The sequence below is a fragment of the Gambusia affinis genome, linkage group LG11 (genome assembly GCF_019740435.1).
Source record: "Gambusia affinis linkage group LG11, SWU_Gaff_1.0, whole genome shotgun sequence".
Taxonomy (NCBI): Eukaryota; Metazoa; Chordata; class Actinopteri; order Cyprinodontiformes; family Poeciliidae; genus Gambusia; species Gambusia affinis.
Window position 1 is genome coordinate 9733245 of NC_057878.1, and position 17175 is coordinate 9750419.

The window sequence follows — 17175 nt, forward strand, 5'->3', positions numbered from 1 at the left end:
AGATTCCAGGAAAATACAGTAAGGTTTGTGGATGGAACATGAAAAAAATATGACAAAGTTCAAGGGGTCTTAATACTTTGGCAAAGCAGTGTACACAGGAATAAGTTGCATATAATTGTCTTTCTATTTCCGTCTCAAACTCTAGTTAAACTGCAGCTCTTTTGGAACATGAATTAGATTTATTTTCTTATGAGATTCCAGAGGCAAACTCTCGCTGCTTCCAAATTTGTGTCAGAGTAACATTTTTGGTTGAATGAATGTGTCTGTTTGCATCGCTCAAAGCAGAAGAGGGAAAAATAGGAAGCGCAGATGAAACTGATTTCAAACAGAACTGACCTCTGCTTTAGTTCATCAGCTTCTCCAACTTTTCCGCCCCTTCCAACCCCCTCATCTCCTCACCTGTCACCTGAATACTCACAACCCAAACACGGCGCCTATTTTTCAGGATTTTCACGGGCAGCTGAGGTCAAAACAGCTCTTACACACAAAACTGCTTTTCAAACAGAGTTGTGGATTTATCAGGAAAACAGGAAAAAGGAGCGTCTGACTCGATGTGTGCCTTAGGGAGACAGCCCACCCGGCATTCCCATACCTGTCGGAGGTCACTACCCCACGTCTCAACAGTCCACCTGCTCTGTTGCGTGGCCACTGGGTCCTTGAGGACCGGCCAGGCTTCAGCAGAGGCTACTCCTCCCAAACGCACACGCACGCAGTCGCACACCTCTCTCTCTCCTTCTCCCTCTTTCACCCTCGCTCTTCCACAATAGCCCATCCAGCCGTCCCCAAGGAAACGCATGAATATGGAGGAGGCTGCCCTAGAAGAGCATGATCCACTCACACCCACCGTAACTCTCTCCTTTCACTCAGTTATTTATTTATGGATACCTGGATTGGAAGCTGCAGGCACTCCCATCCTCCACCCTCACACCTCTCCTCCCTGATGCACTCTGAGCGGGCCACTTGTGTAAATGCGGGGGCCAAATTAAAGCATATAAAAATAAAAAAAAGCTATAAAAGTGTGGAAAACAGGAAACATAGCGACACGGTGGAGTAGTATTCTGGCTTCGGTCGCTGTGAAGATGTCCAGGGAGCTCGTGTGGCGTGTCAAAACGCAGCGCACACTCTCTCCTTTCCTGTCACCAGGCCGGCGTGTAACTCAAGAACGCCACAGACTGCTTTGTTTTTCGCAGACAAACACGCAAGTCTGTGTTCCTGTTGACAATGGCCGACCACCCCCTGGAACCAGCTGTTCCGTCCACCGTGCAGAGACACGTGCACGCAAACAGCACAGAACACACTTATGCCGGGGATTAATACTTACAAGTGTGTGCGCATACTTTTTTACCCCCCACCCCTCCACACACACACACACACACACACACACACACAGTTTCCACACAGCTTGCACTTTGCACATAGAGAAGTGAGTGTGTGGGCAGGCCCTGGCAGGGTATTGCTTATCCAGGGTGGTGATTTATCTCCATAGTGAAAGCTTGGGCAGTGCAAGGTTGGGTTCTGCCAACCTCTGTTGTCCTCTGACCAAACCAGTGCCCACGTGTGACACTCTGGGGCACGCCTGTCCCTTTCAATAACCTGCACTGAAACCCGAATCCTAGAGTGAGTCCCTGCGTGCATCGGAGAAATGGCAACCTCTACTTCTGAGCAAAGTGACCCTGCTATTTTTTTTTTAAAGCCTAATGTGTCGCACAAAAGCTCATTTGGTTTAATTAGTGTACGTTTTAATAGAGCTAGTGTACAAACAAATGTCGACCCTGAAAGCTGGAGCATTACCACGAAAAAAATAAAAACAAGCCAAGCTCGGCTTCAGCCTAATGATGTTGCATCATTAGTCGAATTTTCACTCTCTCCTCCAATGATTTCCTTACGGTTAATCTACAAAAATGCTCCTGGAGTTTGACTAGGTTGGAAGTTTTGACTGTTGAGGCTTTCTGGGCAGCAGCGGCGGCGGCGGCGGATGGCAGGACTGAGCCAAGTGCGTCTGAATGCTTCTGATTTCCTGCTTTGGATCAGAATATTATAAGCTGTCATCCACTGGAGAGGAAGTCTTTTCATTTCGACACAGATGGACTGGCACCGCAGGAGCTGATGTCTGCAGGCCGAACAGGGCACAAAGTATGTCTGAGCCATATGTACTCAGTCTTATAGATTCACACCCACACAGATGCGTCGTAAAGTAGAGGAGCACTTGAGCAGCAGGTCGTGAAGTTAAAGCTCTGACTGCAGGTCATCAAGGAAAACATTTAAGCTACTGAGGTACCTCTTTATGTGCATATTTTTGTTGCTTTTAAGTGTGCCAGACATGTTTGACATGTATAAGTGTATGATCTTTTAGTCTTCTTGAAAATATTTCTCTTTTGTGCAAGTCAAATGCTCAACAACTCTATGGAAATTTGAGTTTTTGTGTCCTGCAAAGATAAAATTTCTTTGAAAAAAAAAAAAAAAAAAAATCCTGTTGAAAAAAACTGTCTCTGCTTCTAGATGTTCAGAAACTCAGAAATTCGGTCTATTCTGATCAGTGAGTGCAACAAACCCAGTGCCAATAGGTAGCACAGCACTTTTGAGTGTGGTTGCTGGTACTGAATGAAGAAAACTCAAAGATAGCTCTTTTCAGTTTCCGTTTGAGGAGTTTAAAAATTATGCTAAACACAAGCACAAAACCTTCAATCTAAAAGGAAGTTGTACGTTATTGAAAGATATGTTAGCTGTTCAGTCAGACATAGCCTTTGACTGGTGCTTGTCATTTTGCTACTGATATAAATCTCACTGGTTTGGTACATAACAACACATACACAGGACTTCTTTAGCAACAAAAGGAAGCCAAGAAAGTTAGCTAATTGGTATGATTTTGACTAAAAATAGCAACTTGACCTAGAAGGATAACCGTTAAAGTAGGAGTATTTCTATCATTAATGGTCTTTTTGGAAATCATAAAGCTAGGCTAACAGTTTGCATTGAATATGAATAAATATTATTCAGTGTTTGTATTTAGTGAAGCTAACCATGCTGCTTGTGGTTACAGCTAACATGGTGTGCTGATAAACTATTTAAAAGGTCTACATTCAATACTTTTGGCGTTTTCTTAGATATAGTGAAATTTTGACTTGTGAAATCAAAATTTCAGATATCATGATATTTTGTAACAAATATCAAATATTGTCAATGGTTTGAAGACCCGGAAAAAATAAATTTTTTGTTGTAGCTTGTTGCATATTAATCTGAGTTCTTGATATATATATATGCTGGTATATATATATAATTTCAAGGAACTTTTACCAGATTAAACAGGAAGATGTGCTCGTCTTAAAGAGAAATCACAACCATTTAAAATCTGCCGCAAGTAGTTATCAGTGCAATCTCTACTTGGTTGTAATGCTGTAAACCGAGGCTAATTACTGAAGACTAATGTCAACTAATTTGTTTGAGTCTACCACCATTTACAAAACACACACCCAGCGGAAGAGAGCCGAGGAGTCAAACCTTTGACTACCCTCTGTAACAGAGGGAGTCTAGAGAAATGTAGCTCTAGACACAAAATGATAAAAGCAGCTTTAGGACTTATTGTACCAGGTTCTTTAGTTATCTAATTCAATTGTACAAAATCAGTCACCACACATTGCAACTCAAAATTTCTAAAGCAAAAGTTGGGCCATTGTGAAAAGGTTTGCAAAAAAACTAAGTACACCCTAAAACTTGAGATACAGAAAACACATGAAACCCTAGAATTTACAAATGGTGTACTTTTGAATTGTGAATCCCAGTGAAAATAATTTCTTGTTTCTCTGATATATTTTTCTCACACTTGATGCCACACACACTCTAGGAATGTGATGTGAAGAAACACCAGCTTCAAAAGAAAGAAACCATGACGCAATAGATTCCCTGTGCAACAATGTTGTTGTTACTGAAGTTGTGAAAAACTATTGTTAGGCTGGACAACCAGCTAGGGACAGTCAAAGTTCACCTTAAAGCCCGGAGTTAAAAATGTAATTTGAAAGAAATGGGGAGTAGAAAGGAAAATGAAACTGTTCATTGCTCATGTTCATTTTATGTCAAACACCAGAAGGCACTATTAATTTGATTAAAAAAGGCAAAACGAAAATTACATTTGACACCAATACTTTTTTAGGATACGTGATGAAAGCCTCTAACAAATCTGTAAGCCCTCTATATGACGTTAAAATGGTTTCATTGGAAACATTTTTTGGTTGCTAAGAAACTGTGAGGGATGTGATGCACCTCTTTCGCAAAGACAGTAGGAAAAAGGGTCATAACAGCAGGCAAGTCTGGGCAGGTTCGTTCTGAGGTCACCACTATCTTGGCTCAACTTCCTTTGTGGCTGTTTGCGCTTTTGCCCGCTCTCTTCCTTCAAAAAAAAAAAAAAGAAAAAAAAAGAAAAGAAAAAAAAACCCTGCTAAACTGACTTCACCTTAAGCTTTTGCAGAGCTCTGCACGGCACATATCAAACGAGGCAGCGATACTCACTCTTGCACAGCCCGGGCTATAGACAGCGCCGTGGAGCCGGTCTCGTTAACACTGTCCAGGGTCACGTTCGGTAGGTCATCGTCATCGCTGTCACTTTTGATCTGCCTCGGTGACAGGCCGTTGGGGTCTGTGTGTACTGCAGGGACACGAACACACACACACACACACACAGGAGTCAGACACATGACACTGGAGCTGTAAACTTATAAGCCGGATCACATCGTCTGTGCTGAAAAGCATTACTAAATGTAATGAAATAATTCAATTTCTTTCAGTTCAAACACATCCAGTCTTTTTTATCACTGCCAAAACGTGTGCTCGTATAGAATATCTATTCCTTTTGCAGAGTGCTGTGTCCTCAGCCCTGGTAGATTTCCAGGGCCCAACTTGTGGACAGAGCAGCCAACCATGACACTAAACCCAGCGGCTGCACACTCACAGAATAAAAGGAGCGCATGAAAAAATAAACACACACACACACACCTAATCTATACTAGCCTAAACCCTGGGAGAAAGAAAAAGGGGTGGACCACTAGTTGGCTGTTAGTGCAGTTGTGGAAACATTAAACGAATCAGTCATTGTGTCAGTGAAAAATTTTTTATAAATCTAACCATCATTCTACTGAGTGCCTGTCCTTACAAAAATGTTCATATCCATTGAAAATTATGAGGTTGTCACATTACATCCTAAAATTTCAATGCAACAATGTATTTAGTCACAGCTTCAGGTTTATTAGTGAACACTAGACAACAACCAGCATCATGAAGACCAAGAAAAGCAGCACACAGGTGTGTTTGCTGTCCACCCACTTCTATGGGTGGAAGAAGTCCAATTTGCAACCTTGTAGGGTGTAAAAATAAGATGTGGACGGTGCTTTGATCACATCTGACTAAAAAATTTACTTTTTACCTGAGACAACAGGCATAGGTAAAAACATCATTATGCTTCCAGCAGTGAAACATAATGATGGTATGCTGTGAGCAATCTATTTATACAGGGACAGGGAAACTGGTCAGAGATGATGGAGATAAAGCAGTCAGAATCACTAATGACCTGAAACATACAGCAGGACGTAAAATTCAACGATTTATAATAAAGTATAGTCGTATGTGAGAACAGACCCATAACAGAAATGCTTTAGAAAGACTTGGAAAAACGATGCTCACAAACACTCTCCATCAAATAACGCACAGTATGAGAAAAATACCAAAAGTTTTAGTCTACATGGCAACAAACACAGCAAGTTTGTATTTGTTGTCTGTGCCACAAACACAGATTTGTCTGTTTGTTGGGTAGACAAATTAAGAAAAACTTGCCTCTGTAATTTCAACAAATGGTGGCATTCAGAATTTCAGAATTTTGCACTAATATTGGTTTGCCACCCAAAAGCCAAATAAAATGTGACAAAATGTGAAACAATTCAAGCAGTATTAATGCTTCTTCAAGTCACTGTACTACTGAGAGAAGAACACATCTATCTGATTTACTAGACTCAAAAAAAAATAAAATAAATCTAAGAAGTAAGTCACTGAAGTATGACTTTTTGAGTCGGTAAGATCTGAAACTTAAAATGATCAAATGTCTGCAAAATATGAAATCAAACTTGCGGAGGAGCTATATGAAAAAGTTACATCCCTGTGCCAAGTTGTCCTTGAGGAGAAATTCAGATTCTTTGCCAAAGCTCACAGAGATACTGTCCCTTCTGTCTCCATGGACACAAGCAGGGAACATCCTAGAGTACTCCAGAAATCATTGTCAAGAAAAAAATATATAAATAAATAAATAAAATACATAAATACAGACGTGTTGGGGAGTACTTGTCAAAGGAAAGGTGCTAAAATCTGCAGGATTGGAGCAATTTCACAATTAAGCTGGAAAGAAAAAGAAAAAAATCAGTCCTGAAATAACATGGCAAAGATTTTATGTCTGGAGATAAAACACCCAGCAGACAGAGCATATATGGTGATACATATACAGTCCTGTTCACTAATGTCTAGCTGCTGTGAAGGTTTGGGCTTTTATAAGCTATCAGGACTTCACCTCCTCTGCCCTCTCAGCTGAGACTGTGGCCATAATGGTTCATAATAATGGTCTTGAGTTAGGAGCAGACATGGTGTTATTACTGAAGGGGTTGGGGGGGAAAGTGTGTGGTGGTAAAGGACGGGGGGGGTTGCGCACAGAAAAATAATGCTCAACTCTGCTGGACTTTTGCTTTTAAAGGTTTTGTGCTCTTGTCACGGATGAAGACATGCAGAGTGGTCAGCGGCCCCGTCAAAAACCTGTAATTAGTTCGAAATGCATCACTTGGAAGGGGGGAGAGCGAAGAGTGAGGGTGGGGGTGGGTGTGTGTGTGTGTGTGTGTGGGGGGGGGGGGGTCATTCTGAACGACGGACACAAAGGAGGAGTGGTGGAGAGGTGGGCAGAGCACCGGATTTCTTTCTTTCGCTCCTGTTGTTTCCAGTCAAGCCCTGTTTCCATGGAAACCTCCTGCCGGAGACAGGGAGACAGCAGTGAAAGAAAAGTGTACCCACCCTCACTGAAAGAGGGTGGCCAACCTGCACTGTGTGCGTTTCCACAGGAGAGTGCGCGTGCACGCACATGTGTATGTGTGCGTCTATACGTCTGTGTTGAGAACTTAAAGAGAACAATGCTGACTTTAAAGTTCTCTTAAGTGGGATTTGTTTATTCATACAATGTTTAGATTGTAAAAAGAAAAATAATCTAAAATATTATCTAGGAGTGACGAGGCCAAGTTGACAGCAAATCAAAAAAAGCACTAAAACTGAGTCAATATATAAAACATACAAGAGGAACTTTAAATAATAAAATACAATCAATAAAACCAAAGAGAAAAACACTCGTGAGTCAAGATCAGTTATTGGAAAACTCATCAGTTAAAACATTAATATTCCAAGTACTATTGATGCTTACAGTTCTTCGAGTGCTCTCACAGACACTAGTTTATTCATATGCTGCTGATTTTGCAGTATGTTTCACAAGTTTGAGCCAGAAAGTTGGAATTCTTTTTTCCACAAAATCAATGTAAGAGTGTTAGTATGATTAACAACTGTTTATGTGAGCGAATTTGACGACTTCCTGCGGATTTAGCACATCATAAGATGTCATTTATGATTTGTCAGATGCAGAGAATGGATTTATGAACCAGTGTGCCAATGCAAAGGAGACTCATCAACACTCAAGCACATTGATGAGTTCATTTTTTTTATACATTTCTTACGTGTCTTGACACATAATAAGCTATATCAAAAGAATAGCAATGTGACGAAGCATTTATGTTAATTAAAGCAGCATAGTCAACGAAAGATGAGGAAGTTGCTGATACTAATGTTTTCTTGGTTTGAAAAAAGACCAGATTCAGTCAATTAGATGACTGGAGTTTTTACCAACTGTTTGATTTCCAGCTCATTCTGCAAAGGGCAGCAACATAAGAAATCTTCAGAGACCTCAGTTATAAAAACATCTATTTAGATTGTTTTTTTTTATCTTCAAAATTAATTTGGAGTTTCACAAAGTTTTACTGAATATTACAGTCATGTTTAAGGCAGGACAGGATGCCTGGTAAAGAGGCGATTTGACAGAAGGCATCAGGGGGCAGTTTTGCATGAAAAAGAAAATTAGCAGTCAGTAATATGGAGTTCAAATCCTTTATACACAAACAGATAAAGAAGTCCTCCTTGAGGAACACCCTCACTTTATTCAAAGATGTACCTGGTTTACACAAACATATTTTTGAAGATACCAAGATTGTTTGTGTTTGTGTTTGCTTTTTCTTTTTTTTTTCAGCAAACTGGCATTAGGCTTAAGATGCAGAAACATGGAAAGCATCTCTATTGCATTCAAAATTATTATCCATCCAAATATTGTCCATTCCCAGTTGCTTGTTCTTCCAGGGCTGCATGAGAGCTGGTGCCTATTTCCAGCAGTCATTGGGCGAGAGACAGGGTACACCCAACATTGGTCAGCAGTTCATCACAATATTATCCAATGTGCTGTTGGATATCTCACTTTTTCAACATTAAGTCTTATTATGCAAAAATAGCTAAATGGTTTAATTGTCTTGCTGGCATACTACATCAACCACACCCGAGACGCAGCACTGATCCCCCCCCTTCACCTCCTATTTCCTTGTTTGGTCCTATTAGAAGCGGCGCTGAGCTGTGTGTGTGTGCAAGCAAAGCATGTGTTTGTTTAAGTGCCACACATCTTCAATATCCATCAACATCCACACCCTTTTGTACAAGTTATGTTTTTCCTATCCTTTCCTCTGTCTCTTTTTTTTTTCTCTGCTCTCCATGGGAGCAGATAGACAGCATTTAAAACGCCCATCTCTGAGGACCACCCCACCCAAGCAGCCAAGTGTCTGTCTGAGCACATGCTCTAATTACACATCTTTGTTGTTTTGCCTTTATGTACAGAACATACTGTACATGGGCGTGAGTGCAAGTCTAAATGCGTCTATCCATTTTCTGCAGGGAGTGACTAGGAGTGACCTCTTTTGCAACCAGAAGCTGCCCTGTGTACGGCGCGGACTTGGACAGAAACACCTCCTGTAGGCTTTCTTCCAGCGGCTGGCAGTAAAACCACACCCAAAGAGAAAAACCAACAACACAGTCGAGGCTGTGCCACAGAAGTCTAATACTCGCACTATCCGAAATTTCTGCTTTTCAGAGGAGGAGAAGAAACCGCCGTAGCAGGCTATTTAAGATAGAAAGCGGGAAAAAAAAAGTTCAATCCGTAAACCTTATCTTTGCTCGGAAGGTGCGACATTTTTTCATCCGAGGGCATTTCTGAAAGCGTAGCCGTGTTCACAGCACTGAATCTGCAAGTAAATTGACTGCAGAAAATTGGAGTTGAAGTGAAACCTCTGCACACCTCAGATTAGGATATTCAGATCAACAATCCACTATTTTCTGTGACCTTTTCTTTGATAGCTTTCTGACCCACAATCAATGTAAATAATGTATGTGCAAAATGCATTGAATATCAGAATAATGGTTCACAACACAGGTGCACCTCACAATCTCATGGAAAATATTTTTTCACAAATTTAACTCAAAAACCACAATTATCTTCGGTTCACATTTAACTCATATTTTCTCCATCTTTATCTGCAAACCTTTTTCCTTCCACTAAGCTTTTCTTTAATATGCTTGGCTGTGGCGCTCTGTCTTTAGTGTCTTGTCAAGAAAACGCCCTTTTCTGACCTACCATAGCAAACGAAAACATGTGGAGTTTGCTAAACTCTGCTGGAACTTTCATTGGGGCAGCCTGTCTGGGTTAGATGGCATTAAACGCTCCAGGAAGCTCTGCTATAAAACAAAGGATGAACATGTGAAAAAAACATCTCTGGTCTCTTTCAAGTATGGCAAAAGATGTGTGATCCTGTGGGCCTGTTTGTATTCCAAAGACCCTCGGAACCTTTTCAGAGTGAAAGTTACTGATCTGAAATGAAAATCTGGTGGCTAGGAATGTGAATGTGGGTCATTACTATGACCCATTGTAATGACCCATTACTATAATAATCCAAAAGATGTAACCAAATCAACACTAATCCAATATATATGACCAAATCAACAAAGAGAGGACTGAATGCTTTTCTAAAGGTTGCAGGTTAAAGTAGGATTTTAAAAAGATACAGTGTGGGATTGTCCTACAGCAAGAACGAATTAATTTACTTTAGAGCTCTTCACACATTTTGCCACAAGCACTTTTATATACAGTCGACACCGTCTCTTCAGAAAATTTTAGAAATTGTGTAGTCACTTTGAAAGCTGCTGGTTGAAGCTATTGCGAAAAAGCTAGGATATTTTTAGGCAAAAGTCTTAAGTGAGTAACCCTTTCTTTTTTTTTATTTGCGTCCATGAGGTGAGACTTTATTGCAACAAGTCAAAATTCTCTGCACTAACATTGCTTTAAATTTTGTGTTTGAGGGGAAAAAGCAGCCAAGATTGAACCGCGTACTTTGAAAGCCCTTAAGAAAGACTGGAGAAACTGGTCGAGACTCAACCTATATTGACTCAGTACTAAAGGTTTACAAGGATGTTTGCTTCCTGTAACCAAAGTGGAAAGAAATTAGGGATGCTTTAAAATTTCTACACTGCACTGCATTGATGTTTTACCAAGTCGATAAATATTTAATAATCAGGTAGCGGAACAAAATATGAAACTCTCTTTTTTTTTTTCTTTTCTGGGGTCTCTGATTATATAACTGCAGGAAAACCACAGGAATTTTTTTAATTTTTTCGTATGCTGTAAAAAGAACAAAGTCTTCCTCATGAATATGTAGTAAATCCTAAGAGCATGGTCTCACCTTTGCCCTGGCTTTTGGCCTCTTCCAGTAGAGGTAGCATGATAGCGTTGTTGAGGCTGGAGGGCGATCGCACTGCAGTGGTGTACATGAGGGGCAGTGACTGCACCACAACTGGGATGCGGTGAACATGGCCGGCCAGCTTCCCGGCTCCCTGCAGGCTCAGGGGGCTGGACGGAGGCGGCGGCACGGACTGCAGGATGTGCAAATACGGCTGACCTCTCACCCCGCTTCCGGGGGCTACCAGTGGGCCCGGCGTGAGCACCGAGGACGCCGAGGTGATAACCGACGGAGAAGACGAGGAGGACGAGGAGGACGACAACGAAGACGGGGAGAAGGCGGATCTGTGGGGGGGCGACGAGGAGGAGGTTATGCTAGCTGTGGTGGTAGACAAGGAGGAGGGGCGGGGCTTGTTGATTGACAGGTCCACAGGTTCTGTCTGCGTGTGGAAGTGGAGGTCATGGGCGAGCAGATCCTCGGGGGGTTCCGACTTTACTCTGCTGAGGAAGAAGGGGACGCCATCCATCGCAGAGAAAGGGCGAACTTTAGGTGACTGTGGGAGTAAAAACAAAAAGGACGTTAAGAGTTTTGTTATTTCAGAGCCGTAAAAATGCATTAACCTGTGACACACAGGAGGGAAGAAACAAACAAGCGAAACTGTCGGCATAAAAAGTCAGCTGAAATCTAATCTCTCACCCATCGGTGAGGCCAAAAAAGGTGCACATTAACGAATTAGGGTCAAAGATAATTGTTTCTGCCGATATTCCCTCTCCAGAAATAATTACTCAGCATGTTAGCGGTGTCAGAAGAGGGATATGCGGTGACATTTATATAGAAAGGAGCAGCATTAACTCAAGCAAGATAAAATGCAAGAGCAAAGATAGTGTCGCTCACGCTCGCCTCCTCTAGTCTTTCTTTTCTCTTGGCGTGGGCCGAGCTCTCTCCCTCTTCCTCCTGTTTTCCATGACTCCCACTCAAATGCAGCTCTCTTGGCTACCCACGTATCTCTCCTAAATCTCCCCTTTTCGACTGTGGAAAAACATCATATGGGCTCAATTTCCTGACCGTCTCTCTGAGTCTCTCAGGCGAAGGGCCTCCAAAGGCCGACGCTGGTGGCTCGAAGGAGCCCTCAGCACATCTTTGGCTCAACACCGAGCAGATTGCGACACAGCCGCTTCAGGGAACGGTTTTAATCCAAGTGCAATGCCCACTGTGTTTTATTTGTTCCTATAAAATTCCAGACGTTTTAGCCCCTCCTTTTGCATCATAGTTTTGGTGAGGAAACACATTCATTTCCTTTAAGTCTGATGCAACTAAAAGTCTTGAGTCACATTGTTTGATATAGAAGCTGTGTGACAACTTAAACTAAAAAACTTTTCAAAATTTGTAACGGCAGCATAATCTTTGCCTTGAGTATTTGACGCCTGTTCTTTCTTTCTAGATAATGTTATGACTTATTCTTGTGGTGAATTACACATCCTTTTGATAGCGTTGGTGGATGGGTCTGCATTTTTTTATGCATTACTCACTCGCACAACTATTGACAATTATCTAAATTTTACAATCTTAAAATCACGAACTTCAATGTATCTTATTGGGATTCTATATGATACTAGAAGAACAAAAAGGCATCTTCGAGATTTTTTTCTTTCTTTTTACAAATTAACATCTAATAAGAGTTGATTACAGCAGAAGTGTTTTGGGGAAAGTCTACACTGCCATTGTACATCAGGAGATTAAAACCTTTGCCAATTGTTGTTAGCTCAACAAATCAAGCTCAGTGGTCTACAAACGTTTTTGAGTCAAGTCAACAAGGCAGTTCAAAGTGCTTCATATCATAAAACATCATACAGTCGTCAACTATGAAACAAGCAATAAACATTACATTTTGTTAAATGACATCACCAGTGACATTTGACGTTCTTAATATGGGTTAGGTCCTTGATTGAGTGTGCTTTGATTTTTAAAAACTTTAGTTCTGGGTGTATATTTAAGGTCTTTCTCCTGCTGGAACGTCTCTCATCAATGCTATCTGTCTTGGTTCAGCCTTTCATTTTAAGTAGGCAGCTATATTTGGGTAGATTTGCAGCCTGCCACACTTTTTGTTTCAGTTTTTTTTTTTTTTATTAAAGAGTGCATTGTGACATCTGAGGGAAGTCTACCCAGTTGTCAACAAATGTTGAAAATTGTGTATCCTTTGCTTCCTTTTCTATGGAATACACTACTTGCTACTAGTTATGTAGCGGTTTTGTTGGCCTAATGACATAAAATCCCAATAAAATACATTGAAGTGTGTGATTGTAATGTAACAAAATGTGAAAAAGTTCAAGAGGTGTGAATATTTTTGCAAGGATCTGGACTAGTAATGCAGATTTTTATATTTCGCCAGTCACTTTTCAGCCAGAAGGAATTGCTGGAGCGTCTTGCTGCATAACTTGTCCCAAGTTGTAAAACAAATGGTGCCCTCTGAAATCTGCCCTCCGATAGCCTCAGGACCTTTGTGGGGTTCAGCTCAAGGCCACTGCTGTCAGGTCGAGATTCAGAGTACATGACGGTCAGGTTCATATTTACCACCCACAATGCACTAAATAGTACCATATTTACTTGACTTTATGTTGGGCTATTCTGCACGAAGCACAACATAAACAATGTTAAACTAAAAATCAGACAGTATCGCTCTTCTTCTCCTATGCAGAACTTCTCTCTTATCAGTGCATTTCAGTCAGAGGCTCCTCCGAAGGGGTTGACCATTTATAGCAAATAGTTTTTAAGTTATAATGGGTGGAGCAGATTCTTCCTTTGAGAGGTCGCCCTCAGAAGAACAGAACATCAATGAAGGTTTGAGTGAGAGAACAAACCCCCATTTAATAAGGCACTCCTAATAATTAGATCAACTTCAGATACAAGCCTAAATTTCAATAGGACGAATTTGTAAGTGCTTAGGATGGAAAAATTACAGCAACAGCACAGCTGCTACAATGAAGCTTTGGAAATCATCTAAAACTCCAAGCAGTTCTTAAACAAGCAATTTGTGTAACTGGGGCCACTGAACTAAATAAAAACAAAAGGAAACAGGCTTTTGAGTTATTGGTTCAGTCACACAGGAACATAATGAGAGACAGTTGGCAGCCTTACAGATCCAGGCATATTAAGACCCAACTTGCCGTAGGTCACCTACAATTCAGCTATAAAACTCTACAAATTAACTTTCTTCATACTTACTTTAGAAAAACTGTAATGAATATACTCTCTGCGAATGAATACCGCGCATGTGTCACATGCAGAAAGACTGACTATCGGGCTGTTTTGAAATATTTACTAATTTATAGGAAGTTATTGCAACATTATATCATTGTACTGCGGAAAAATTACAGTCCTCACTACAATTGCACAGTCATTAACCTCCCTTGCAAAAAACTTTGAAAAATCCAGCCTGTAATTTGAGTCGAGTTATCTTATGGGGAGAAAAATGCAACTTAAAGAAATAACTGTTTATGCAGACACTGGCACCAAAAAAATATTCAAATAAGATAAATAAGCTAAAGGATTTTATTCAATTTGTGCCATTTTCAATTTCCTTTCAGTAGTCATTGATTCCACGATTCCCCAAGCTGCAAGTATAATATGGAACAGGGCTCCATATCTTTCAACCACTTTTCAAAATGGGAATGTTCAGAGAACATGCTCTTCACATAAAGCAGATGATCTTCATAAGTCAGGGTATGACTATAAGCAAATCAATAAACCGGTTTTTATCTACTGTCAGAGCAATGATAACACAATTTAAAACAACTAAAACTGAGGCAAACAGATTTGGATGAGGACCCAGGTTGGTCTGGCCATCCATATCCAGTGATGATGATGGTAAGGTGGCAAAAAAAAAAAAAAAAATCAGCAAAAGTCATTTGCTGATAGAAATGCTGCAATGGCGCCATCTTGGTAGCACCAAGTTTGTGCAATGACAAGCTGGTCAGCAAAAATTCTAAACAGGGTTATCTTTTCCCGGTCAATTAACACATTATTTGTTCACTAACAGTGAGCCCTGACAGCAAGACTCCTCATTACGGACACCACTACAGAGTAAAAAGGACTCAAAGTTGGCTATTTCCAGCAGCGCAGAGGTTTCTTTAAATCAAGTCAGAGGTAACGATACTTCAATAAGGCTGTAAGAGAGTGCAAGACATTTAGCAGATAACGGGAAGGCTGTATGTAATACAACAAACTTGCTTAGCGTTATCATGTCTACTTGTCAGGAAACATGTTAGATTTGGAAATGGTGACTACTTTTTAATTAGGGTATAGGTCTGCATAACCTTGGGTATATAAATAATGGTTGTTGTTTTAGTAATGCTAATTATACTATAAGTTCTTATATGATTCTAATAGTCTTACTATAAAGGCTGGTCTCACACACACAGTGTGACATTGTCTCTGCTTGTAAAATAATAATTAACAGCAGGAAAATTTTAAAAATAACCCTTTGAATGCCACTCCCACAAGTTCTTAGATCATAGCTCTTAAAAAAACTAGAACTGGATAAAACCGGTCCAAGTAAGTCAAAGCTTTACAAAAACCACAAATCACAAATTCGTCACAGATTTGTGAACAGTTCATCTCCACTTTTGTTCACTTCCTTCCTTCCAGGAACTACAACTGTTATGATGTCAATGTTGTGTTTTTGGGGTTATTTTGTTTGTTTTACCATACAAATGCAAATTGATAGTACCAACTCCAACAAATTTCCAAGGTAACCTTCCCAAGCGCTGAATCTTCTCAGGCTACTGTCTGCCATGTAGACTTATCTGTTTTGGGGATAAAGCTGCTTCACCAAGATAAAATAGTGAAAGACAGTAGGCTGTATTTGTTAATCATGAACTAAAATGAGAAAGAAAAAGAGACATTCCTGGTTTAGGACCATAAATGGACATATAGGGCAAGGCTGAGTTTGTCTTATATAAAGTGAAGCAGTGAAACAGAAAAAAAAAAAAAAATCAATACAACCGCAACTCTGTTTAAGTGAAATCAAGCAAATCACATGGAAGTTAAAATTCAACAGGGTTCTCTGAAAAAGTGTTCATCCTGCTTCCCTATGGGGCTCTACCATGACTAACAAGGTCTGGCTGTTTATTTCTTTCGTTTACTACTTATTCTCGAGGTTCAGAGTATTTTCTGCTGTTATAAAAGATTGAACAACAGCGAGTACTGAGAGCATTTTCCATGTCACTTACATAGTGTATGTAAACAATAGCAATGCTGTGTTACACAAACCAGAAACTGGTGCTTTTTGGGGCTTGGTTCACAAAACAACTCTTAACCGACAGAAATGGAAAAACTGAAGCCACCTCCAGTCTCGATTTGACAAATGCAAAGCACACACAAGTGCAAACCTCGGTCCTGCACACACGCTGACACACACACATAAAGATACGCCCGACCTGCCCGTCTGCCTCTGTCCTCACGCATTGTCTTTATTAGGGGATACCGGTTAGCCGGGCAGATTTTCCAGCCCCTTGCAGGCAAATCATCTAACGGGGCAGACCATTTCCAGCAAAGGCTTGGCCCCGTGCCACTCAAATGAAGACCACATTTCTGCAGCAGTCTGAACTGTCTGTGTCTGCCATCTAAAGGGGAAGCTCAGTCTGTTAGGGCGCGATTGGATCTCGGAGCACTTCAAAGCTGTGTGGGCTGAGGCGCTCACATCCTGTCTGTGACTGACATCACTGAAAGGAGAATGACTTCAAACCCCAGGTATTAGGTACCGACGCAGGAGCACAGCTCTCAAAGCCTTGAGCCACAGCTGAGAGCAGGACACCCAGGAAAGCAACCACCTGCTGCACCCTTTTCTCAACTTCTCGGATGTGGGGAGGCAGATGAATTTCTTATCAACAATAGGGACCCCTGCAGCCAAACAATTTTCCTCCAAATCAGCGATAACCCGAGGGTTTATCAGAAGACAGCATTCGTCTAGCGCTGCAATGTTCTTCCATGGAAATCTGTTGGTTACAAATCAAGAGTAAAAATATCATTTATATACCCTGTGATGGACTGGCAACCTGTCCAGGGTGTGCCTCGCCTGTCGCCCAAAGACTCCTGGAGACAGGCAGCAGCCTCTATCTCCAGATTGATATTTTATGAAGGTAAATCGATCAAGTCTGAACACTAATTTATCACGATTACAAATATTAAGTGGTCTGCACCCACTGAACACAGCTGTGGCAGCAACACAGAGCCACACAGGCCTGGTTACCAAGCAACAGCTTCACAATAACAAGACCACTTCATTTCTAGGTATGTCAGAGCAGAGAGCACGGATACTGTACAGTATGTGAGCCATAAAAGCGAA

The 17175-nt window shown here is 40.9% G+C and overlaps 1 protein-coding gene across 3 annotated transcripts in view; it reads right to left on the reverse strand.

Moving 5' to 3' along the window:
• Nucleotides 1–17175, reverse strand: part of klf12b (Kruppel-like factor 12b) — a 54038-nt gene that overhangs the window by 13210 nt on the left and 23653 nt on the right. For 2 of the 3 annotated variants that reach the window (XM_044132648.1, XM_044132647.1), the window contains 2 exons: nt 10836–11385; nt 4504–4669 (listed from right to left, as the gene is read on the reverse strand). In XM_044132648.1, coding sequence (XP_043988583.1) covers nt 4504–4669; nt 10836–11385 — 716 coding nt within the window. The remainder of the gene's footprint in view (nt 1–4503; nt 4670–10835; nt 11386–17175) is intronic. The other variant, XM_044132649.1, reaches the window with a different exon arrangement.